Source organism: Mobula hypostoma, chromosome 22 (assembly GCF_963921235.1).
Source record: "Mobula hypostoma chromosome 22, sMobHyp1.1, whole genome shotgun sequence".
NCBI lineage: Eukaryota > Metazoa > Chordata > Chondrichthyes > Myliobatiformes > Myliobatidae > Mobula > Mobula hypostoma.
In genome coordinates, this window is record NC_086118.1 from 48233875 (window position 1) to 48261107 (window position 27233).

At 43.3% G+C, this 27233-nt stretch overlaps 1 protein-coding gene across 1 annotated transcript in view; it reads right to left on the bottom strand.

Annotated features, from left to right (window-relative positions):
- Positions 1 to 3511: 3511 nt before the first annotated feature.
- syngr2b (synaptogyrin 2b) overlaps positions 3512 to 27233 on the bottom strand; it is a 63496-nt gene continuing 39774 nt past the window's right edge. The window contains exons 3-4 of the mRNA XM_063030514.1: positions 18271 to 18407; positions 3512 to 7921 (exon numbers count right to left, since the gene is read on the bottom strand). Of these exons, the coding sequence (XP_062886584.1) occupies positions 7739 to 7921; positions 18271 to 18407 (320 nt within the window). The 3' untranslated portion in view covers positions 3512 to 7738. The remainder of the gene's footprint in view (positions 7922 to 18270; positions 18408 to 27233) is intronic.

Consider the following 27233-nt stretch of genomic DNA (forward strand, 5'->3'; position numbering starts at 1 on the left):
TCCCAGAATCATTCTCATGAACCTCCTCTAGACCCTTTCCATTACCAGCACATGCTTCCTTTAATAAGGGGGTCCACAACTGTTCACAATACTCCCAAGTGTGGCCTAACCAATACCTTATAAAGTCACAGCATTACATCCTTATTAATGAAATAATTGCATTGTGTTTGTCAGGAATGTAGAGGAGGAAATCTTTGTTAAACAATAACTGACAGTTTGGTCAAAAGGGAGAAATATTTTGATTAGTTCTGAAACAAGTTCTGGGTTCACTCAGTAGGCTGTTCAGCATCTGTAAAAATAATAGTTAATGTTTTGGGTCTGGGAACCTCAGTCATAACCATTTCTAAAATCATTTTAACAAAGGATATTAACCTGAAAATTGAGTATTTTGTTGCAGATTTCCAATGTATACAGTTTTGATCTTTTACTGACCAATTTTAAATACTAAGAGCTTTGGTTACAAAGGGTAAAGGTGCGAGACATATTACAGGTTTGGAGATGAGGTGTGTTTTTTTATTTAATGGTGCAACATGTAGTAGGTCCTTCCTGCCCTTAAAGCCACACAACCACCAACCCTGATTAATCCGGACCTGATCACAGGACTATTTACAATGACCAATTAACCTACCCAGTCTTTGGACTGTGGGAGGAAATTGGAGGACCTGGAGGAAACCCCTGCATTCCATGGGAAGACTCCTTGCAAAGTGGCACCAGAATTCGGCTGTAATGGCACCATATTAACCGCTACACTACTGTGGTACCTTTATGGCTGTGGGGGGGGGGTGCAGATATTGTGGAACTGATGTCAGCAAATATGATAAAATAGGGCTATTGCTAGATTACTGTTTCAGTTTTTGGAGATAAAGTGATGGACCATGTTGCATAATATCCAGGACTAGAGATGTCTAAATATAACAAACAAGGTACCAGTTCCTCTGCTGTTCAACATCAGCTTGTTGCTAAGTCCAGATATAACATTGGCATAGAAAATAGGTGCAGGAGTAGGCCATTTTGGCCCTTTGAGCCTGCACCGCCTATGATCAGGCTGATCATCCAACTCAGAACCCCATATGGGTTAGCCGCCTACAGATGTGCAGGTGATAGAAGTCTTAATGCTGCTGAGAATATTAGTCTGCAAAAAGTCTTCCTCTTATCCTTAGTACTGTTGCAAATACAGTGCTATGCAGAAGTCTTAGGCATATATTATAGAGTTTTATATGTATATAGCTAGGGAGCCTTAGACTTTTGCACAGTACTCTAAAGTTTATTATTGCAGTATACTGTTGCAAAAAACAAAATTTCATGACATGAATGATGAACCCGATTCTGATATGGGTCTCTATTGTGTATTAAGAGTGGGAAGGGGGGCAGGGAGAGGAGAAATCATGGTTGGGAAAAGGGGAGCACCAGAGTGACTTTCTGTAATGATCAATAAACCAACTGTTTAGAATCAAATGACCTTGTTAGGTGTCTCAACTGAGTGTGTCTGCACCTGTCCAACATCCCTCCCGCAGTACTCTACCCTCGATACTCGCAACATCATTCGCTCTCACTAGATTTACAAACTCACTCTCTACTCCATGTTGCCAACTACAGTACTGTGCCATGCATTCTGGTTAATTGGGCCATCAGTTAATCTGGCCAGCCTATTATTTAGGACATTGTTTTAAAGATTAAAAAAATGGAAAAAATAGCCAGGATTGCCTTTGTTTATTTGGGCCATTATGATGCTTAATTGGGCCAGAAGACTTGCCAAAGTTCCTAAATAACATTTGTTGCGTGCAATTATATGGCCACTAAACACTACATTGCTTAAAGTTTAAATCGGGACATCGCGTGTGCTTAGTTCAAAAAGCAGCAATTTTTGTAACTGCTAATTAGCAAAACAATTTAAAACTGTTTTGCTCACTGTAATTTTAAGCACTCAGGTTTGGCCATGTCTAGCATCTCCAAGCGTGAAAATGAAAATATTTCACTACTTCAACAAGTTAGGAACTACAAAGAATTTGAAGGTTTCAACAATCACCTTGAATGTTACAATGAAAATGAAAATTTGGAGGATGCAGTCATCAAACACATGAAGGCAGTCTCTGCACTGATACATTCACAGTCAATCAAAAGCATAGCTATGGTAGATAAATCCCAACTATTAGGAATTAAAATTTTATAGTACTATAATATTTTTAGAATTCTAATCTGTTTTGTGTTTCATTTAAATGCACAAGTTGACACTCAAACAGTAGTTGGTCTTTTTTTAAAAAAAAGAACATTTTTAACTATTTCCAGGAAACTGGCCAATTGGAACAGCTTTCAATCAGCATTATACTCAACCGCTGGAATATAGAAGTCAGTAACACCAGACATCACTTTCAAAAAAAGTTTATTGGTACAGCAGGTTGAATTATTGTTGAACAGTGACCATTTTGTGTGCTTTATTTAGATTACTCACTGAACACAAGGGATAGGAGGAAAATGCACTACTACGTGAGCCCTAATACAATTAGTTAACAATGAACAGGCAATATAAAGGTAAACAAGTGCCACAAGGTATTATGAAGAAACCCATGCCAGTTTATCCAATATTCTTTAGTAATTTAAATCTTTGGTACAGACACTGATAGTTTAAATGTAGCCCATGTGACTTAGACATACATATTTAAAATAAAACTATTAAACATCACTCCTTTGTCCATGTTACTTTGGCAACAAGGTCATTAAAATGTAATGCTCTATCATAAAGTGAATTAAAATAAATTTTATTTTGCTTTATCCTAAAGGCACTAGTTGGTGTCTGGCTCATTGTACCACTGAGTATAGTCAATAGCCCACATAATTGCACCTTCCAGCTAGTAGTAACTAGATCGCTGGAAAGTCTTTAGGAGGTGGGAAGTCAAGTCTAACCCTGAAAGGAAAACCAGAGGTCGTTTACTGCAAGCCTCACAGAAAGGTTTGCCCAGAACCAGAATGAAGCTGACTTCCACTACTTTGCAAATTAAGTACGCTGAGCGATGACCAAGACAGAGTGCAGTGCAAATACTCAGCGTTAGCTTAAACTGGACTACTGGAGGTCACCTCTGGCCATAGCACTTTGGATCCTGTTTTGAGTGCGAGAAATAACCGAGGAACATATTAATTTAAATAATAGTTGACTTTGTTTGCACTGATGCATATAAATACTTACAGGCACAAACCATTCTTTTTGCCGTGTTAGATATGAAATCCATATATGGCACACACACACACACAAATAGTGACAGAATAGTCTTTCGCTTCAGAAATACCATTTGGCATTATAGACCAGTAGGGGTACACATGATTAATCCTCGGATCCATTCCATCCCATCACACACGATCCTGTTCAGCTCCGGCAGGGATTCAGCCTGAAGACAGCAGAGAAGCTCAGCCTCATATCCCCTCGACTGGGTGACAGACCAGCTCCAGACTGGTATCTTTTCAACTTAAAATTTGGAGCTCATCAGACAACACTTCCCCTCGCGCATGGTCAGTTTGATTTTGTTTTTTTTTAAAACATTCAATCAGCCACTGCCACAGTTAACCAAAAGCTAAGTAATATTACTCCATCGTTTAAAGCCCTGTTTCAGTAGCACAAAGAATACAAAAGAATCCTTTTATAAAAGTGATTTTGGTTATCGATGCAATCGCAAATATAAAGAGGTACAAAAAATTCAAACAATGAAATAATCACCCTCCCCCGATACCAGGTCACACAAATTGTGCAACTGATCATCTTGGTGCCTAGAAGAACTAATTAGCCTCTTCCAGCTCTCCACTGCTTTGCAGAGCGCAATACTTTGGCTATCTTCCCTCCCAAAAAACACAAAATCCACCGTGGTTGGTCAGCTGTCGTACTGACGTCACTTCCCACAGAAACACCCCGGACTTGAAAACTATACACAAGTCAAAACTGGAATTGCAAGAGTTGCCGGAACACAAAAGTTGGCAAGTTAAGGCTTTCTTCAGTTAGTCGTCTATCTTTGATTCTGGCACCACATGCTTTTATGCAGAATAACATGAAAATTCTGAAAGAAGTTTCTATTTACAGAGTTATTATTAGTTTGATATTTCATTTAATCAATCCACATGGTCCTGGCCAGCCAGCAAACAAAAGCAATTTGATATCGACGCTATTAAGTGTGTGCCGCCGTAGTGGGTGGGGCAGGGATAGGGAGGTGAACAGTTGGCCTGATCTATGTGAACAAGCAAGCTTTTGTTCCTGATGCAAATGAAGAACAAGATTGTGACACCAAAATCAGCTGACAGGTTTCACAACCAGCTCTTCTGAACTCTGATGCTCAAATACAGGAGCGTCTGCAACCTCCAGCAATATTGATCTCCCATAAGCTAATCTCTTCTGCACTGGGTATCGGGTCAAAACAAAAATCAATTAACTGGCTCCTCCCTGGCCTTATCTCAAAAAATGTCTTGCAGACAATGAAGTTCAGTTTAAAACATATTCATAGTTGTGATGCAGGATATCAATGCACAGCAAGCTTCCACAGTGAGCTATGTAACTGTAGAGAGATCAGTATGTGTTACTGATTGAGAGGTGAAGATTGGCTGAAACATCAGCAATATTTAAGTCATTGGAGGAAGGGGAATATTGACAAAAGCTGGAGCATGGAACATCTCCCCAACCCCATAATTAAGAGAGGTTATGAACTTCTCATAAAAATCTGTAGGCCTTTAGAACACAAAACCATGGCTCCTTGTATGCCATGAAACCAGGAGTTAATCAACTAGATCCCTCATTATGCACAACCTCTAGCCTCTTTGCTGGTTCTTAACCCAACCATAACATTGCCCCATTTCCCCTGTTTTGTGTTAAATGGAACTATGTACACAGTGCTTGCTCAGGTTGGGATCCATGCCATGTACACCTGCAAACCCAGAAATCCCTGTGCTCCAATATCCAACACTGTTCAGGTGACTCAAAGTGCACCAATGCTCTTGAAAATCTACAGAGGCACTGTAAATATGCACTCAGTATTTACAATCCCCATTGCCAGGTTAATTAAAATAAGCACCTTATCTAAGCATTTCTTAAAAATAAATAAGTTGAGCAGTGAAAGATTCACACCCTAGACTTCACTTCCAGGACAGTTTGATAAGCTTCCTCTTACCGAGAATGCAACTGGTTACAGCACGTGACAATCCAAACCACAACCAGTGGAGGTTCAACTGCTCAAAACTGCCAAAACACATTGTCAAGGGAAGAGCAACACACAAGAGCCACACGTAGTTCAATTCCCAAGGATCTACAACAATGGAATCCAACAATCTGCAAAATGTAATGTTTGGTGTTTATCAATTGTTCTCTCAGTTAGGATTCCTTTTATCAAGGACACAATTCATAAGTAAATTAGTGACAGCACTGAATAATGAAATTGAAACAATTTCCTAAGGATTTTTCCTCATGGTTATGTCTAGTTCTATGGGGCAGAGACTTCAGAAACAGACACAAATCTCAACTTCCAACATGTGTATTTGGCCCAATGTTTCTTGACTTTATCTTGTCAACTTGGGGTTGCAGTATTTTTGAATTTCGTCTTCACAAGTTGAAAGTGTATGAGGTTATGCAATCCCTGAACAGAGGCACATGCCTGTAATTTCTCCCACGCCCAAGTTTGGGAGAACAAGGACAGACTTCATAAAGTTTGCTTTACCCCATCTCAGCAATTTCTATTAAGCTATAATGGGACACAAGCTGGACAATAAGTTCTATCTTTTCAATTCCTGACTGCAAAAAACAGTGAAATAATCAGAACCTAGGTCTGGAGTCTGCGTAGGATAAGCACAAACCAAGTCAGATCAGGAAGAAGTGATCTGAATTTGGCTGTAACATTATGATTAATTATGCCTGCCATGCAAGGAAGTGTCGGGGGACTGGGGAAGATATAGACCTCTCCAATTTCTACCACCCCCATAATAAAGAGATTATGAACTCATTTTAGAAGAAAACATACCCACCATAGAAACCACATTAGAGACCAAAAGGAGCTAAAGAGATGAATTTTAAAACTCCCAAGCATGACATTATATAAAAGTCGGACCCAGAGCAAGGGGTTAGGGTTTAGGGCACCAAAGAAAATGAGACGATTAAGGTTTGAGATGCAGAGCATATTAAGTGATCAGGGTTTTGGTGTCGAAAGGCTTTAGAGCATTAGATGAATACACTTTTCAGAAACAGGTCCCTGTGTCAGGTTATTCAATTATTGTAAATGCAAACCCCAATAATGTTAAAAATGTAGAACTTATTTTTGTTTTGACTAATTAGCATCATTGAATGATTATTAAGGTCCCTATCTCTCCACTGTACATAGAAACACACCACCAACTCACCCCTACCAACATTATCCCTCTTAACTGCAGATACTGTTTCACATACCCTAGGTAATGGTTCGCCAGTCACTTCTACATTATCACCCTTGTCTTTATCATTAAGCCTTTATCTGTAAAACCGAGGGAATTGTGGTGAAGATAAAACAAACATCCATGTGGGATGTTCTATGTTCTTCTTCTATGATGGCGGTCACATTAAACCAGATTAGAAGCACCTTCTACCAACAACAGCTGCGAGCCTAAACTACGGTCTACAGCACTAGGTTCTGTGCCGAGTGGCGTTCACACAGTTAGTGTGGGGAGATGCTGACTCGAAGCTCAAGGGGCCAAGCCTACGATACGAAGTCCATCCCTTTCACGTTGAGCACTGCTCAGACAAACACTGTGCATGCTGACCTGATGCACCAAACCTGGCTCAAAAAACCTTTCTCACAACAGTGGGGACTGTCTGTGCACATTAACATTTCTGGAGGCTCAATGCTGATAGGTTGGGTTCTAACAATGGGGGGCAAGTGCGCTTGGCACACAATGATGTCAAAAGGAAAAGCACCCACCAACTGCACTTGATAACCTCCAATGGCATTGGGACTACGCTCGTCTTCCTGGACAACGGTTACTAATAGTGGCCTGCAACTCAAGTGGGAACAGCAGCTTTTATGGAGCTGGATATCAACATCCCTGACATGTCCAAATTAGAAACACAAATCAAGAGTGGGAGTCCGTTAGCACACAGAAACTCATTCGAGACAAAGAATGGCTAAGAAGCCACAAGTTCAAAGGTGGGTCTTACCTTCGCACTATGTTAATCGTGAAGATTGGTACTAGATCATATTAACCCAGATTGAAACCATTTCCTACCAACGCCCAAGCGGTAGTCAACACCAACCATTCATTGCTGAATGAGATTTACTGATCCGCTGAGTGGGCCGTAATTTGATGACAAATCTCTAGCTTGGAAAAGGTTGTGCCTTTGGAAGAACAAAGAACTTTTATAGAAGAAACCTTGCAAAAGGAAGGGATTATGGGCTCCAGCCCATGCCCTCCCCCTTTCACAAGCCTCGACTTCCTCCTCGCAACAGAACGGGAGTGTTGACCCAGTAGGCTCCCTTTCAGACCCACCAGTGTCGTCAGGGCATGTTCAGCAGAACACCTGCCACCCTGCCAGGGGGAGGGGACAGGAAGATAAAATAAAGTCAGGGGAAGCAATGACAAGACTGGGAGGGGGAAAAAGGGTACAGAAGAAAAAAAATAGAAGGCCAAATCCTTAAATTGGTAGAAAGCTTGGTTTGTGGCAACAGTGGCTTTTCCTATTCGTCAATGCACAGTCCAGTTTTGGCCTCACACTCAGGTGGAGCTCTCAGGAGGGTGCCCAGCGGGCTTAGTACGTGGGTGGGCGGTACTCATTGGTGCCCGGCTGGGGTGCATTACCAAACGGAGGCTGCTGGTAGTTCTCTGCAACGTTGGGGTACGGCGGGTAGTCACTCGATGGATCTGTGTATCGGTCAGAGAAGTCGGTCACGCCCATCTGAAACCTCTGGTAGGCAGAAATAGTCAGAAAGGCCTAGACAGAAGAAAACGGCAAGAGTTAAGATTGGGAGTTTTCAGTCCGATGGAACATCCCTGTCCCACAAAAATCCTCTCAGCGCAAGAGCTGGGCTTCAGTTCTGTTAGAACATAGAAATGTACAACACAGTATAGGTCCTTCGGCCCACAATGTTGTGCCAACTTTTTAACCTACTCTAACTTTAATCAATCTAACCCTTCCCCCTAATATAGCCCTCCATTTTTCTATCATCTATGTGCCCATCTAAGTTTCTCAAATGCCCCTAATGTATCTGCCTCTACCATTACCAAAGTGATCTATGCACTCACCACTCTGTGTAAAGAACTTACCTCTGACAATCCGCTGTACTTTCCCAAACACCTTAAAAATTATGCCCCCTGATAAGTACAAAAACTTCTGGTTTTGCAAGGATTCTGTGCAGTACCATTCACCCTTTTGCTTAACATATAATATCTTGAGTTTTGGACTTCTTTTTATGCACCACAAATGCTCCCCCAACCCCAGTGTTAAAGCCATTTGGGTAACAGAAATATGCCCTCACACAATCCACAATACTTGAATTATAGAATACAAATTGTCTTCACTGAACTTGCATGAATAAAAGTAAATACAAATAAAAACAAAACTGATTTTTGTTTTCAAATTCATATTTCTTAATGCACATGCAGGTAATGCAGATTTGCATTACAGAAAGTGACAATATGGATCAGCTTCTAGGAAAGTGATGTCCCACCCTGCGCCCCCACCCACCTTCATATCCCCGTAACGCAAGGGTCAGCTGTACACAAGCTTTGAACGTGTTAAGTTCAACAGCGTGCCCAAAATGCTCTGCGGTATCAGACCAAAAAAGAAGGTGGCATGGTGGAGCTTAGGAAAGAAAGAGTTGTAGGTGGTGTCCATTTGGCTCTTTGCCACCTCCACAGTTCCTTCCAGATCATGGCTGATCTTTAACCATACCGAAATACAGCCAAACGAAACTAAGTTCCTCCGGAGCCAAGGTGCAAAGCATATTACCAACAGCACACAACACACTGCACATAGTACATAAGGTGGCTGTGATTTCAGAAAAAAAAACACGTCATGAAGAAAAAAAAATAGCTCAAGTTCCTGAGCATCCAGTTTGTTCTTTTACTGAGTGCACACCGAAGTACAGCACCAACAGGAGGGCCTGCCCCCTCGGTTCAGATTTCAGAGGCCTCTCCCTCACCGGCTCAGCATCTCCTCCCATACGTGACTCCAACAGGTGACCCCGCGGCCTAGCCTAGTCTGCAGCACAATCGAGGCAACGCAGCTCCGCCGCCATCGGTCTCACCACTGAGCCAGTGAACTGGACTTGCACTGTTCCACATTACCAGTGTCCAACAGGGTCTTGCATTCACAATATAAACTCCAAGACAATCATTCGCACCCTTTTTTGGACCGGGCACCATCCAACTGTTCATAAGTCCAGGCGAAAACACAAAAGCATGCAATAAGCCCAGCTCCGACATCATTGAGCAACTCGCTGATGGGATAGTCCAAAAGATCATAAAACCATAAGATATAGGAGCAGTTAGGCCATTTGGCCCATCGAGTCTGCTCCACCATTTCATCATGGCAAAGCTGATTTTTCTTCTCAGCCCCAATCTCCTGCCTTTTCCCCATATCCCTTCACGCTGATCAATCCAGAATCTATCAACCCCTGCCTTAAATATACATAAAGACTTGGCCCCCAAAACTGCCTGTGGGAAAGAATTCCACAGATTCGCCACTCTCTGGCTAAAGAAATTCCTCCTCGTCTCCATTCTAAATGGGCGCCCGTCTATTCTGAGGCTGTGTCCTCTGGACTTCGACTCTCCCACCACAGGAATCATCCTCTTCACATCCACTTGATCAAGGCCTTTCACCATTTGATAGGGTTCAATGAGGTCACCCTTCATTCTTTTGAATTCTAGTGAATACAGGCCCAGAGCCATCAAACACTCTTCATATGACAAGCCATTCAATCCTGAATTCATTTTCGTGAAGCTCCTTTGAATTCTCTCCAGTTTCAGCACATCCTTTTTAAGAAAGCAGGCCTGAATCTGCTCACACTGCTCCAAGTGAGGCCTCGCCAGTGCTTTAAAAAGTTTCAACATTATATCACTGCTTTTATAATTTTAATCCTCTTGAAATGAGTGCTAACTTTGCACTTGCCTTCCTCACCATGAACTCAACCTGCAAAATAACCTTTAGGGAATCGTCCACAAGGACTCCCAAGTTCCTTTGCACCTCAGTTTTTTTATCATATTTTCTCTCCATTTTGAAAATAGTTAACACTTTCATTTCTTCTACCAAAGTGCATGACCATACACTTCCCAACACTATATTCCATCTGCCATTTCTTTGCCCATTCTCCTAATCCAAGTCCTTCTGTAACTGGTCTATAGTTTCCTTTCTTCTGCCTCTCTTCCTTCTTGGAGAATGGAGTGACATTTGCAACTCTTCAGCCTTTAGGAACCATTCCTGAATTTTGTGATTCTTGAAAGATCATTACTAATGCCTCCACGATCTCTTCAGCCATCTCTCTCAGAACTCTAGCAAGTACACCATCTGGTCCAGGTGACTTATCTACTTTCAGACCTTTCAGTTTCCCCAAGAACCTTCTCTCTAGTTATGCTAACTTCACACACTTCGTGCCCCAGACACCTGGAACTTCCACCATACTGCTAGTGTCTTCCACAGTGAAGAGTAATGCAAAATACTTATTCAGTTCATCCGCCATTTTGTTATCCATTACCAACTCTCCAGCATCGTTTTCCGGCGGTCCGATGTCACTCTCGCCTCTCTTTTACACTTCATCTATCTGAAGTAGTTGATGTTTTTAGGATCTAGCAGTGACTTGCAATCATAAAAAAGGTGTACAATACAAACAAATAAAGCTCTGATTAGATGCAGAGTGGTCACTGAAAGAGCTCCATATCCCTCAATTCCCTTAATATCCAGGTCAATCTCTTTTCTAATGGAACTGAATACACAAGCCTCAACAGCTGCTGGAGTAAAAACATTCCAAAGACTCAACCATTCTCTGCAAAGATATTTTTCCTCACCTCAGTCCCACATGCCCAATTCTTTACTAAGGCTTCTCTCTCGTGTTTCCTTAATGGAAACACCAGGGAGTTTTCTCCATCCACATAGAACTCTCACGGGGTCCAATTAGGCCTAATTGGAAGCTCATCCACCACTGCCCGTCTCCTGGGAACTCAATGGCAGCGCAGCGTGCATAGCCCGTAGCAGAACGATAGCACAGTGGATCACACCGCACTTTACAGCGCCAACTCGGGGATCAATTTCCCCTGCCGCCTGTAAGGAGTTTGTGCGTTCTCCATGTGACTACATCGGTTTCCTCCAAGTGCTCCAGTTTCGTCCCAAATTCAAAAGACGAATGTGTTAGAGTCAGCAAGTTGCAGGGATGCTCTGTTGGTGCCAGAAGCACGGTGAAACTTGCAGACTGTGCCCAGCACACCCTAAGTCTGAGTTGGCTGTTGACACAAATGACATATTTCACTGTATGTTTCACAGAGTCATATAAAACTATAGCACAGAAGCAGGCCCTTTGGCCCATCTAGTCTGTGCCAAACTATTACTTTGACTATTTCTATCGACCTGCACCCGGATGGTAGCTCTCCCATCCAGGTGCTCATACAAACTTGTCTTAAATGTTGAAATGGAACCCGCTTCCACTGGCGGCTCACTTCACGCTCACACCACCCTCCGAGTGAAGCAGCTCCCCCTCCGTTTCACCTTAAATATTCACCTTTCACTCTTAACTCATGACCTCTAGGTCCAGTCTCACCCAACTTCGGTGGAAAAAAAAGCCTGCTTGCATTCACCCTATTTGTACCCCTCATAATTCTGTATATCTCTATCAAATCTCCCCCCATTCTCCTACACTCCAGGGAACAGATTCCTAACCTACTCAACTCTTCCCTATAGCTCATGTCTTGAAGTCCCAGCAACATCTTTGTAAACGAGCAAGGCCATTCAGCCCAGATCTGCCATTCTCCATTTTACAGCTTAAATGTGTGAAGGTCTGATCTTGCACAAATCTATTCAAGGACAAAGACCATACTGAAATCCAAAAAGGTTTCTGTGTGTGTATCCAGCGTCTCGTTGTGCCTGGTAACCATATGACAAAATCTTGCTACACAATTTTATCTATCCAAATTGTTCCATGTCATTACTTTTGACAAGGAAAGTGATTACATCAGATTAAAAGTTGCTGAAGAGGCCTGATGTAGGTGAATTCCTGCCTAATGTCTCTACAATATGCAAGCATTTTTAATTTTCTTTGTTCTCTTTCAATCTTTCTAGGGGACCAGAACCTCCTGGTGCAGGAAGGAGGGATTCAGGTTCTTAGACCATTAAAATCCATAAACTTGTGACAAATAAAGCCAATCTTTAAGATCTTTAACACAAAACCTCTCACTGCACCTGGTCTTCATACAGCAACTCTGTTTGTTTAACAGGATATCAATCATGTGCTCAGTCCCCACCCCGCTGCCTTACACTCAATAGCAGACAGATCTGGTCACTGTCGCAGACCTGGGTTGAAAGGTCTTGCATCGGGCAGTACCGTACAACAAGTTTTTGAGCAAGTTCACCAACACCCCGTCCACCCGTCCATTCTGTGGGCCAGAGAAGTCAGTGCACCACGCTTACCCAGAACGTGAGAGGCTGCAGCCCCCCCCCTTTGGGCTTCCGAAGGGGGTGCTGCTGAGGTTCTGCCTGCGCTTCAGTCCCGCGCTCCTCGCATACACGGGCACCCAGTTCGGAAGGGGACGGGGGGGGGCGTGTGAGGTGGACCTCCTGGGGTGAGCTTGCTCCTGGGCCTGGCCAAGATGGCCGTTCACTGGACTGGGCAGCGGAAAGTGGCGGGCGCTGCCCGGGCCGACTGCCTGCCCCTTTTCCGAGCATACATTCGTGCACCAGCTGTCCCTGGAGAGGGAGCACGCGGTCACAATGGGTACAGTGGGGGACTTTGGAGGGTGGTCTTTTATAGACGGTGGTAACCACATTTTAAACTGACAATACTTACTGCCTTGTAAATATTTACTGTCCGTACCTTGTGTATATGTGATGCAAATAACTTTTAAAGTAGCAGCTTGCAGGGGACAGACAGTGCCTCCAGTACAATCCGGTAACATTGCCCAACATATTCCTGGCGACTCAATACTTAAGGAAAATGGACATTTACTTTTCAAGACTTTGGTGGTCCTTGTCCTAGCAAAGACTTTCAAATTGACCCAGGATCACAGGAGCATTGGTAAAGTATTGCATACAACATGGATTTCTCACTCAATCAATGCACCACTCATCAAGTTGCCCAATAGTGATGGAGCGTACCCTTGCCGTGTTGTTGCGTGGAACTGCTGTGTACTGTTAGACGGCACAAGTTCAAAAAAAAAACCTGTGAGTGATTGTCTTGGATGTCTATATTGTGATCGCAAGACCCCTTTGGGCATTGGTAACGTAGAGCACTGCAAGTCCGGTTTACCAGCTCGGTGGTGAGACTGATGGCGGGGGAGCTGTGTTGCCTTGGTTGTGATGAGCATCAGGCCTGTTACAGTCATCCAGGAGAGGAGACGCCCAAGGTGGTGTGAAAGAGGCCTCTGTGAGCACGCTGGAATCCCTGGAAGTGGGGGGAATGACCCCTCCCAGCACTATCCTCCAGTACTCGCTCCATGGAAGGACAAGCTGAACACTCAGGGACCTGGGCAATATTTTTTTTTCTTTGTGACCATATTTTTTTTAAATTGTAATTATTTGTGCTGTGTGCAGTGGGTAATACATTTTGCACCTTGGCCCAAAGAAACACTTTTTTTTTGATTTGCTGGTGAACGCAGCAGGCCAGGCAGCATCTCTAGGAAGAGGTACAGTCGACGTTTTGGGCCGAGACCCTTCGTCAGGCCCTTCGTCTCCCCCGAAACGTCGACTGTACCTCTTCCTAGAGATGCTGCCTGGCCTGCTGCGTTCACCAGCAAATCTGATGTGTGTTGCTTGAATTTCCAGCATCTGCAGAATTCCTCGTGTTTACTTTTTTTTGCTATATTCACTCAAGGTTGAATGATTATTAAACTTGAACCTGATTAAACTCGACTTGATTAAAACAGTGAACTCAGGAAGCAGCTGAATTCACAGACATACCCTCACATCATGAATTATTTTTGTGCAACTTCACATCAGGAAAAGGAAACTATTAGCTCCATCTGCTGATATATACGAGGTGAGAGTGGAGTTGAAAAGATGATAAGACATAGGAGCCCATCGAGTCTGCTCCACCATTCTATGATGGCTGATTTATTAGCTCCACTCTCAACCCCATCCTCCTGCCTTCTTCCTGTAAAATTTGAAACCCTTACTAATCTACAACCTCCACTTTAAATATACCCAGTGACTTGGCCTCCACAGCCATCTGTGGCAATGAATTCCACAGATTCACCACCCTCTGGCTAAAGAAATTCCTCCTTTAAAATGAAGGGATTACAACGCGCTTCCTAAGAACTTTTTTTTTTACCACTTAAATGACATCTAGAAACTGACACTCACCAGAGTGACGATTCAAGAATGCATTACCAAAGTATGCATTTATAGTACTTAATAAAGTGACCAGTGAAGATTACTGTGAAGATTAGAGACGCCTAGAGAGAGAGGAGTTGGGCATTGAATTATCTGAAGCTGCCTTGGACAAGAGTTTGTCTATGATACAGGCTTGCTCTGTTAACAGCAGACAACCAACTGATCCAGTTTAAAGTTGTCCACCGTCTCCACTACTCTAAACTTAGATTGCACAGGATTTACCCTTCTGTCTCGCCAATGTGTGACAGATGCCAAGGGACGGAGGCCATGTTGTCACACACCTTTTAGTTTTGCCTATTACTGACTGGATTTTGGTCCAAAATATTTGACTGGTACTCAAAGGCCTATAAATGATCCCTCCCCTTGGAAGCTGGTCTCGCCATCTTTGGCTGTTCGCAATCTACTATTTGCTTCTGTACAGCCATACAACAGTCTCTGATGCTGGGGATGATTGTCGACCAGTGAGTGATGTTTGTGGTCTTTGCTACTGTACCCTAGCCACTCAAGGTTCGATGTGTTGTGCTCCTGTGCACACCCGTTGTAACATGTGGCTCTTTGAGTCACCGTCGCCTTCCTGTCAGCTTGAATCAGTCTGACTATTCTCTTTGGACCCCTCTCATCAACAAGGTGTTTTTGCCCGCAGAACTGACGCTCACTGGATGTGTTCTGGGTGTTTTTTTTTGCACTGTAAATCCTAGACACTTGCGTGCGAAAATCCCAAGGGAACTTTCTGAGAACTCAAACCACCCTGTCTGGCACCAAAGTCATTCAATCAAAGTCACTCAGATCACATTTCTTTCCCATTCGATGTTAAGCTGCACAACAACTGAACTTCTTGACCATGTCTGCATGCTTTTATACACTGAGTTGCTGTCCCATGATTGGTTGATTAGATATTTGCATTAATAAGCAGGTGCACAGCTATACCTAAGGAAAGTGGCCACTGGGTGTATATCTTAGTGAATACAGACACAAAATGACTTGTGGAAAATGGTTCCCACACTGAAGACAACTGCACTGCTCCAAAGAGTGTTATACAAGGTCACTCTTACCCTCGGCCATTAGGGCTCTATAATGAATCAACCCATGTTCAGGGAAGTGATGACCCCCTTCAGTAAGACTGTCTGAGGTAAATTTTTTTTAAATTCTTTCTTACTTCTCTTCTAATATTTGTACATCTGTGCACTTGTAATGCTACTGTGACAATTTCCTTTGGGATCAAAAAAGTATCCATCATCTACCTCTATGCAAATATCACCTTCCAACTGGATCAAGAACCAAATGGAACTAAAATGGCAGTGGCTAAATGGACTTTGTCACACTAAATTAACTTTCTCACTAAAAGGTAGTACGTCAATGTTCCTTAATAACCACTGTTCTGTTGATTCGCACTGCACATCTCATCTGTACTTCAACCCATTCCTGTTACCTGTTGAGGCTGATTCTCTTGCTCAGGAAGCAAGTCTTTAAATACCAAATTAATTAAGCTCAAAAATGCCAAGTCCAGCATATCATAGTAATACATTATTAAATGTTGGCAGGGTTTCTTTTTAAGCATGACTGTAGTCTTTTTCCTGCTTTTCAGTCTTACCTGTTGGCTATTAATGCTTTCTAAATGTAAGTAGTGGATTAATGGTATTGGTCCACAGCTTAAAAAAGGTTGGTAACCCCTACTCTAGAGACCGTCGTGTGCGAAAAAACGCAGGAGTCAGCAGTTTCTGAGATACTCAAACCACCCCATCTGGCACCAACAATTATTCCACAGGAAAAGTCACTTGGATCACATTTCTCCCCCATTCTGATGTTTGGTCTGAACAACAACTGAATCTCTTGACCATGTCTGCATGCTTTAATGCACTGAGTTGCCGCACACGATTGGCTGATTAGGTGTTTGCATGAACCAGGTATGCCTAATAAAGTGGCCACTGAATGTACGTTCTGGTGGCAGGAAAGTGGGGTTTTTTTGTTTTTGAGTATTTTGAAAGTTGCAGTTAACTCCTGAAACATGCAAAGTGGACCATTTGCCCTTTATTTGATTCTGATTTCACGTTACGAAAAAAAGAATTTGAACTCGTGAGGTCTTCCCTCTTCCAATTACTCTAATTGCTGATCATAAGGCTGGAATTATATTATTGGAGATAACAGCCGAAATCTGCTGAAAGCGTCAGTCCCTTCTGAGTGTGGGCAACAACTTAAGTTCTAGTTCAAGCTTACCGTCATTTCAAATGCCTACATGTATACCACGAAACGTTCCTCCAGACCAAGGTGCACAACGCAGTACAACACCCATAAGGTAACACTACTACAAATAAATTTACAAATAATAAAATATGCTCCAATAGATTGGCATTTACGACACAACTTAGAAAGTAAACAGTATTACTCTGCTGGTACTTGATAAGATACGGGTAGAGTCAGGGAGGTCAGCAGTCTCATAGTCCGGGCGAAGAAGCTGCTTCCGATCCTAGTAGTCCTTCTGCCTGATGTTAGGGGGTCAAAGAGATCGTGAGGTGGATGGGCGGGAGCAAAGGCAATGTTAAGGGCCCTGCATAAGCAGCACCTCTGATACAGGTCGACTTAACTTTCTGACCATCTCTGCTGTTGGAAACTAAACTAAAAGTTAAGAGGTGTGCATTTAAGGATAACATCAGCAGTAGGGAATGGGATGCATGGTAACTACCCAGACGTAGTCACTTCAGTACAAGAGATTAGGTCATAGTCTCTCACGCAAAAAAAATGCTGGAGGAACTCAGCAGGTCAGGCAGCATCTATGAAGGGAAATGAACAGTCAACGTTTCGGGCCAATACCCTTCATCAGGACCGGAAAGGGAGGGGGAAGAAGCTATAATAAGGTGGTGGGGGAAAGGGGAATTGAGTACAAGGTGGAAGGTGATATGTGAAGCCAGGTAGGTGTGTGGGGGAAGGGGGAGGATGAAGTGAGAAGCTGTGAGGTGACAGGTGGAAAAGGTAAACCGCTGGAGAAGAAGGAACTACATGTGTTTTAGTTTGGTCTGAATAGCGGGTGACGAAGAGAGTTATGCATTTCAATACTTAATTGATTTCCAAGATTAAAGTAAATTTATTATCAAAGTGCATATATGTCACCATATACTGCTTTGAGATTCATTTTCTTTCTGGCTTTTACAAGAAAATAAAGAATACAATAGAATTTATGTTAAATTTTATATAAATAAAGACTGACAAACAACCAATATGCAAACAAAAAGATAAAACCGTGCAACCAAAAAAATATTGAGAACACGAGTTGTAAAGAGTCCCAGGAAGGGAGTCTGTAGATTGTAGAGGCAGTTCAGAGTAGCAGTGAGTGCAGTTATCTACACCAGTTCAGAAGCTTGACGGTTGTATTCCTGAACCTGGTGGAGTGAGACCCTAGCCTCCTGTACCTCCTGCTCAATGATAGTATTGAGAAGAGGGCATGGCCTCTCATTGAAGGCACCATCTTCTCCCCTGAGAAGAGGGTGCCTTCAAAGCTGCTGGCATCTAAGAAGTTGCTTTACCGAAGCTGTTTCTACTTTTGTTGTTATCGTTGTTGTTCAGTCTGACTCTTTGTGACCTCCATGGACCACAGGGTCCATGGGGTTTTCACAGAAGCAGATTGCCAGGCCTTTCTTCCGTACAGATGCTGCTGCTGCCCAGGTTGGGACCCGGCTGGGTTTGAACTCCGGACCGTCTGCCTTGAAGTCCAGTGCTGATGCCACTACACCACCAGCTGGCCGTTTTCTACTTACCCAGCTAAAGATGGAGAAGAAGGAGAAGGCAATGGCTGACCGGGCACTATCCGACCCTATAGGGGGCAGGGTAATAACCGACACCCATTGATTGGTGAGGAAACAGAAGCCAACAAACCACAGGAAAGTCCAGAGACCTGAAAGAGGAAGAAGAGCAGGTTAGATTGCTATCGTAATTACTCCGAGATAATGACCTCTAGATCAGCATCCGTCATCAAGGACGCCTGCCACCCACGCCACACTCTCTTCTCGCTGCAGCCATTGGGAAGCAGGTACAAGAGACTTGGGTCCCACACCACCAGGATCAGGAACAGTTATAACCCTTCAACCATCAGGCTCCTGAACTGGCGTGGATAACGTCACTGACCTCAATGCTGAACTGATTCCACAACCTGTGGACTCACTTTCAAGGACTTTGCAACTCATGTTCTCAATACTATTTATTTACTACTATTAGATTTTCTTTGTATTTATTTTCTTCTGCACTTTGGTTGCTTGTCAGTCTTTGTGCGTAGTTTATCATTGATTCGATTTTATTTATTTGTTCTGTGAATGCCCCCAAGAAAATGAATCTCAGGTTAGTATATGGTGACATATAGATATCATTATAGTAAATTTACTTTGAACTTCACTGATCTTCAGACATTTCACAAAATAGCATTTCTCATCAAAAGGCTCTGAACTTAGTCAATGACAGTTATAAGAACATAGCACACTACATACAGTACAGTAAAGGCCTTTCAGCCCATAATGTTGTGCCAATCTTTTAACTTAGTCTAAGATCAATCTAACCCTTCCCCCCCCCACACATCCTTCCTTTTTTTTTTATCATCCATGTGCCCATTTAAGTTTCATAAATGCCCCTAATTCAAGATCCCTAGCAGTGGTGCTGAGCAGAGAGATGTTGGGATTGAAGCCCATAGTTCCTTGGTAGTGGCTAAACATGTCGATAAGGTGGTTTATGGAATGCTTGCTTTTATTAGTCGAGCCAAGAGGCTATGTTGCAACTTTATAAAACTCTGGTTAGGCCACATCTCGAGTATTGCATGCAGCTCTGGTCACCCTTCTACAGGAAGGATGTTGAGGCTATGGAGAGGGTGCAGAAGAGGTTTACCAGGATGCTGCCTGGTTTAGAGGGCATCCGCTATCATGAGAGGCTGGATAAGCTTGGGGTGTTTTCTCTGGAGCACCGGAGGCTGAGGGGAAATCTGCTAGAGGTAGATAGAGTAGACAGGGAGCATCTGTTTCCCAGGGATGAAATGTCTAATACCAGGGGGCATGCATTGAACGTGAGAGGGGGATGTGAGGGGCAAGTTTTATACTCAGAGAGTCGAAGATGCCTGGAGTGCACTGGCTAGTATGGTGGCCGAGCCAAATACATGAGAGGCGTTTAGATAGGCACATAAATGGAGGGATATGGACGTTGTGCAGGCAGGAGGGGTTAATGTTTGGTTGCATTTGATTTGCATATTAGCTGGTTCGGCACAACACTGTGGGCCAAATTGCCTGTTCCTGTGCTGTACTCTTCTATGTTCTAATGCATCTGCCTTTATCATCACCCCGGCAAGATGCTCCATGCACACAATACTCTCTGTGCAAAAAACAATCTACCTCTGATATCTTTGACTATACTCTCCTCCAATAACCTTAAAATTATGTGCTCTCGTATTAGCCATATGCACCCCTAGAAAATGTCTCTGGCTGTCCACTCTGTCCACACCTCTTACCATCTTGCATACCTCTATCAGGGAACGTTGACGCTCAATCTGTTTGACAGAAGAGCGAGAGACAACATACAGCACTGTCCTCAGAGAGCTCAGCTCATGTTCCTTTAATAGACAAATAAAGACGCCATTCAACCCATTTAGCCAATGCTAGCCTTCCAATGACATTCTCCCATTTATCTGTAACCTAGTTTCTCACGCACTTATTAACTGCTTGGCCCCAACTCTCCTTTCCCAGTTCTCCTACCACTCAGCTGCATTAGAACATAGAACATTATAGCACAGTACAGGCCCTTCGGTCCATGATACTGTGCTGACCCTTTAACCTCCTCCAAGACCAAGCCGACCCTTCCCTCCCACATAGCCCTCCATTTTTCTTTCATCCTATCCAAGAGATCTTAGATGTCCCTACTGTATTTCAGAATCAGCTTTAATATCACTGGCATATGTCATGAAATTCACAGCAGCAGTGCAATGAAATACAAGATAAATAAATATAGAGGAAAAAAAATTACACTATATATACCCATTAAAAATTTAAGTTAAAAAAAAGTAGTGCAAAAAACCAGAAATTAAAAAAAGTAGTGTGGTAGTGGTCATGAGTTCAATGTCCATTCAGAAATCGGACGGCAGAGGGGAAGAAGCTGTTCCTGAATCATTGAGAGTGTGCCTTCAGGCTTTGGTGTCTCCTTCCCGATGGTTGCAATGAGAAGAAGGTATCCTCTGGGTAATGGTGGTCCTTAATGATGGATGGTGCCTTTCTAAGGCACCTCTATTACCACTCCAGGCAGTACATTCCACGCACCTACCACTCCCTGCGTCAAAAAAAACCTTCCCTCTGTACTTTCTGTCGAACACCTCCTTGTATTAGCCTTTTCTGCCCTGGGAAAATGTCTCCGGCTGCCCACCATCTATGTATCTCGTACACCACTATCAAGACGCCTCTCATCCTCCTTCACTCCAAGAGAAAAGCCCTAGCTTGCTCAGCCTAACCTCAGATCTGCTCTTTAATCCAGGCAGCACCTTGGCAAGTCTCCCCGCACCCTCGCTAAGGCTTGCATGCCCTACCTATAATGAGGCAACCAGAACTGAGCACAACACTCCAGATGTGGTCTAACCGGGGTTTTACAGAGCTGCAGCATTACCTCAGGGCTCCTGACATATGAAGGCCAACACACCACACACCTTTTTAAGCACCCAAAGAGCCAAACAACCCACATATCTTTGAGAAGGGGCAGGAAGCGGAAGTCCCTAACAAAAACCAAAGCAGTCAGAGGGAGAACATGCAAACTCCACACAGGCAGCACCAGGGATCCGAATCAAACCCAGGTTGCTGCACTAACAAGTACCAGGGCTTGTCCAAACGTGCACCGGTCTCAGCCCATGCATTAACCAGGCCTGGACAAAGGGCAGTTGAGGTGTGGCTTAGGATGCACACTGCAAAAGAGAGCTCCAGACTAATTCACAGCATCAACCAGTGGGTGAAGAAAACTAGGCCAGGAAGAGCAAAGACATCTCCAAATGGCAGTGCCCCAAGAGAGGTGACATCATCATTCACCATCCAGGACATGCCCTCTTCTCAGTACAACCATCAGGGAGGAGATCAGAATCAGTTTTAATATCACCGGCATATGTCATGAAATGTATTAACTTTGTAGCAGTAGTACAATGCAATACATAATAGAGAGAAAAAAGGAAAAAACTGAATAAATTAGTTAAATCAGTAGTGCAAAAAAAAGGGAATGAGAAAGTAATGAAGTAGTGTTCATGGGTTTGATGTCCATTCAGAAATCTGACGGCAGAGGGAAAGAAGAACTAAACTCAATTTTTATTCTTCCATTAACATTACCTCACTATTTTACTCTTTTAACACTTTTTTTGAAAAAATATGCATTTCTTATTCAAGATTCAAGTTTATTTATCACACATACATCGAAACATCGTTTGAGTCAACAACCAACAACACACACCTGTAAATGTCGCCACACATTCTGGCGCCAATATAGCATTCCCACAATTGTAACTAAAAGTAATGTTTGATGTATTGCACTGTACTCTTGCCACAAAACTACAAATTCCATGACATATGTCAGTAATCATAAACTCAACTCTCAAAACTAGCAACCCAAAAACCGGAAAGCCAGCATTCTTCTCTGCTGTAAGTTGATAATATTGAAAGTTTGGAACAGCTGACGCATTGGATTTCAGGAGAGCAGATCTCAGACATGAAAGGCTTCGTGAGAAAGGAACAACTTGTGAAAGATGTACGCTGAATAGAAATGGTTTGGGGGGAAATGACTTTGCACGAACAAGTCTAATCTAAAAAGCAGAAGAACAAGAATGAAATGGGTTGGATTAAAGGGAAATAAAGAAGTGTGGTGAGGCAGAAAGAAATCGAGATGGGAAGAGTGTATGAAGTTCAGAACCAACAGGAAAACCACGACTGGGAGATTTTAAAGTTAATACTAACCAGTAAGAGGTTCAAAGAAGGAAAATGAGAACAGTATAATGAGGGCAGTTTGCTCGGGAGAGCACACGCGAAGTTGCCAGTTACCAGCGCCATCTTTAATGGATAGTGAATAAAGCACTGCTCAACATTGACGGGAGGGAGCAAAGGATATGGTCAAGTTACCAATGGTGGTAGAAACTGATGTTGGAAGAAGAAGAATTCTTACAGCAAAACCATTGTTACAATACTATCTCTAAAAACAACTTACATGGGGCAGAAAACCTCATCATAGGATGGAAAGACATGATGAAAAGATACATGGGTGCTGACGTGCACAAGCCTCTGATGATTTCAAAAGACAGTGACACAGTTGGTCGAGGGCACTGCAAAATCCTTCTCCACCACAACCTGGGCTGAATCAAGCTGAGTGACATTCCAATGAAATTGGCAAACACCTCTCTTGGTTAAACAAAGGATGAAACTCAAATTACAGGCAGGCTTGTGTCATTTTGCCTGGAGGGCTGGAGAGTTTGGGACAGAAGAAAGATGTGGAATGATAAAGTGTGTTAGGAGAGCCGGCATGGGTCAGAGATACATCAGATTACCATTCACCAATTGTGAGGCAAGTGAAAGCGCAACGTTGCAGAGGTTATAAAACCATAAGACCAGAGGACAAAGGAGCAGAAGTCAGCCATTCGGCCCATTGAGTCTGCTCCGCCATTTTATCATGAGCTGATCCATTCTCCTATTTAATCCCACTCCCCTGCCTTCTCACCATAACCTTTGATGCCCTGGCTACTCAGATACCTTAAATACACCCAATGACTTGACCTCCACTGCCGCCTGTGGCAACAAATTCCATAGATTCACCACCCTCTGGCTAAAAAAATTTCTTCATATCTCTGTTCTGAATGGGCGCCCTTCAATCCTTAAGTCATGCCCTCTCATACTAGACTCCCCCATCATGGGAAACAACTTTTCCACATCCACTCTGTCCATGCCTTTCAACATTCGAAATGTTTCTATGAGGTCCCCACTCATTCTTCTAAACTCCAAGGAATACAGTCCAAGAGCGGACAAACATTCCTCATATGTTAACCCTCCAATTCCCGGAATCATTCTAGTGAATCTTCTCTGTACCCTCTCCAACATCAGCACATCCTTTCTTAAATAAGGAGACCAAAACTGCCCACAGTACTCCAAGTGAGGTCTCACCAGCGCCTTATAGAGCCTCAACATCACATCCCTGCTCCTATACTCTATTCCTCTAGAAATGAATGCCAACACTGCATTCGCCTTCTTCACCACCGACTCAATCTGGAGGTTCACCTTAAGGGTATCCTGCACAAGGACTCCCAAGTCCCGTTGCATCTCAGAACTTTGAATTCTCTCCCCATTTAAATAATATCTGCCCAACTGCCCTGTACACAGGGTCAAAAGTCACGTGAGCCGTACTGGATCGATCGCGAGAATGTGGCAACTGCGCATACAGCCAATTGTTTGCATGGTGAATCGACCGGGCCTCCTATGGGCGGAGCACGGGCTTTCCAGTGTGCGTATTTTCATCTTGGCGGGCTTGGTTTGTTGCTCAAGCACTGCAAGTTGTCCAGCGTGCAGAGTGACTAACTAGACTCAGTAAAAACATTTAATCCTACTGCTCCATGCATACATAACGAAGAATGGCAAGGTTTAAGGACACAGCTCCCTAAAGTGATGAAGAAGGCGTAGGGCGTGCTTGCCTTTAATCTTACAGAGTACTCAGTACAAGAGTTGGGGCACCAAGTAGGGTATCTCTGAGACTGCACATGGAGTATTGTGTGTAGTCTAATTGCCATTCTCCAGGGAGGATGTGGTTAAGCTAGAGAGGGTGCAGAAAAGATTCACAACAATTTTACCTGGACTCGAGGGCTTGAGTTAGAAGGAGAGACAGGATAAGATGGGACTGTTTTCCCTGAAGTGAAAACGGGGGGAAGGAAGAGATTGGTGACCATAAAGGTGTGACCTGAGGTACGGCTCAGTAAAACAGCCAGCACAATCAATGAACCAAGGCTCAGAGCCGTTCTGAGACCATTGAACAGTTTACAGTAAGATGGGATGGACTCTTGACCTCACAATCCACCTCTTTATGACAGTGCCTCGTGTTGTCTGCCTGCACTGTCTCAGTAACTGTGGCACCTTATTCTGCTTTTCCTTGTAATTCCTCAATGCACTAAAGTCACAAATTGATCTGTCTCCATATGAACAATTTGCAAGACAAGTTTTTCCACTGTCCCTCAGTAAATATTACAGTAATAAAACAACTTAGAGATTTATAAATTCATGACCAGTATGTCAAAGGTGTATATGGTGTTAGGGCATATTCTGGAGCTAGGGTATATAGCAAATATATAGCAATCTTCCGTCCGTGGACTCACTTTACACCGCAAGCTGTCAGAGCAGTGCTGCAAGGATAATCAAGGACACGACCCACCCAACCAACACACTTCTCGTCCCTCTTCCCCCCGGGAGAAGGCTCAGGAGCTTGAAGACTTGTATGGCCAGATTTGGGAACAGCTTCTTTCCAACTGTGATAAGACTGCTGAACGGATCCTGACCCGGATCTGGGCCGTACCCTCCAAATATACAGACCGGCCTCTCGGTTTTTTTTGGCACTACCTTACTTTCCATTTTTCTATTTTCTATTTATGATTTATAATTTAAATTTTTAATATTTACTATCGATTTGTAATCCAGGGAGCAGGAAGCACAGAATCAAATATCGCTGTGATGATTGTACATTCTAGTATCAATTGTTTGGCGACAATAAAGTATAAAGTATAAGTATAAGTATATTAATTTTAACAGCAGCCATTTTTCAGATCTGAAAGTGGACTGCAGATGGAATGTAAAGATGCAGCTCTGAACAATGAGCTTCCTGGAGTTGCAGACTGGGGTCAATCCACCTGGACCTCACATGTCTGCCTGTGCACAAATGCAGCTGAGAGTCACTGGAGATTGGCATTCATTTTGGGTGACTGATGCGTGGGTACAAAGGTGGCCGTATTTGAAAATTATACGCAACTCAAAGGAAGCATTGTAGATGCATTGTAACTATAGAATTGTCCTGCTACTACCTTTGAACTTTTAGCATATAAAAATGTCATGTAATATTGGGTCAGGCAGGCCTCTTCTTCTAAGAGTGTCTTGAATATGATACCTGCTGCCGGTTTTTGATGAATTAGCACTTCTATGTCCACCAGCTTCAGTGTCTCTCCGGTGACTTTGTTCCCGTCACAACAATTGGTCACAGTCTTGTTTTTTCAAAAACCAGGGCAGAGGTTTAAGGTCAGAGCGGAAAGATTTAAAGGCGATTTGAAGGGCAAGTTTTTCCACGCAAGAGTGGTGGGTACGTAGAATGAGCTGCCTGAGGAAGCATTAAAGGCAGATATAATTGCAACTTTTCAAAAACAATCGGACAGGTTCATTGATGAAAAAGGGTTATCAGCATGTGGGTCAAATGGGACTAGCTCAGTTAGACATCTTGATCAACATGGACGAGTTGCGCCAAAGGGCCAGAGTCCATGCTGTACAACTCTATGACTCTAAGTCTGGCCTAATAAGTAGTTGAAGGGTAGGTAGGGGTGATAGGGGTAGAGACATTGGAGATTCATTGCCACCAGAGACAGAGCTAATAGTTCACCTGTTTTCTTAACAACCTGTAGGATGGAACAGTTGAGGTGTACATCAATGCCATCAAAGCAGGTTCAATAGCCAAAGCAGGTACGAGGGGCGGCACGGTAACCTAGCGGTTAGCACACCGCTTTACAGGACCAGCGACCCAGGTTCAATTCCCACAGCTGCCTGCAAGGAGTTTGTGTGTTCACCCTGTGACCGTATGGTTTTCCTCCGGGTGCTCCGGTTTCCTCCCACAGTCCAAAGACTTACCGGTTGGCAGGTTAATTAGTCATTGTAAATTGTCCAGTGATTAGACTCAGGCTACGTCCGCACTACGCCAGATAATTTTGAAAACGCCAGTTTCGAGTAAAAACGACAGGCGTACACACTAAGCGTTTTTCAAAATATCTCTGTCCACACTAACATGGATATTTGGGCGAATCCCCTCTACTGGGCATGCGCAGGACACACAGAAAGCAAGCGAAGAGGAAACGGTACACTTAGTGCGCGTTTGCCCAGTTACAGAGTAGAAAAACTTAAAAGGAAATGCTCTTGGCTCTCACGCAGGAGGACTTAAAACTAAAAAAAACAAATCCTGGAGCATATGGAGGCAACCGATAGGGAGCTCACGGACAGTATGAACCAGCTGATGACGAACATTGAAAAACTGACTAACTCTGTTGCATTAATAAAGCACCTTGTTAAATTCGTAAGGCCAGTGATGTTGTGGGATGGAACTGGACTCTCTGACGGTGGTGTCTGAAAAGAGGATGCTGTCCAAGTTGCATGCCATCTTGGACAATGTCTCCCATCCACTACATAATGTACTGGTTGGGCACAGGAGTACATTCATCCAGAGACTCATTCCACCGAGATGCAACACAGAGCGTCATAGGAAGTCATTCCTGCCTGTGGCCATCAAACTTTACAACTCCTCCCTTGGAGGGTCAGACACCCTGAGCCAATAGGCTGGTCCTGGACTTATTTCCTGGCATAATTTACATATTACTATTTAACTATTTATGGTCTTATTACTATTTATTATTTATGGTGCAACTGTAACGAAAACCAATTTCCCCCGGGATCAATAAAGTATGACTATGACTAAATGTACAAAGCATGTCTGCATCAGTGTT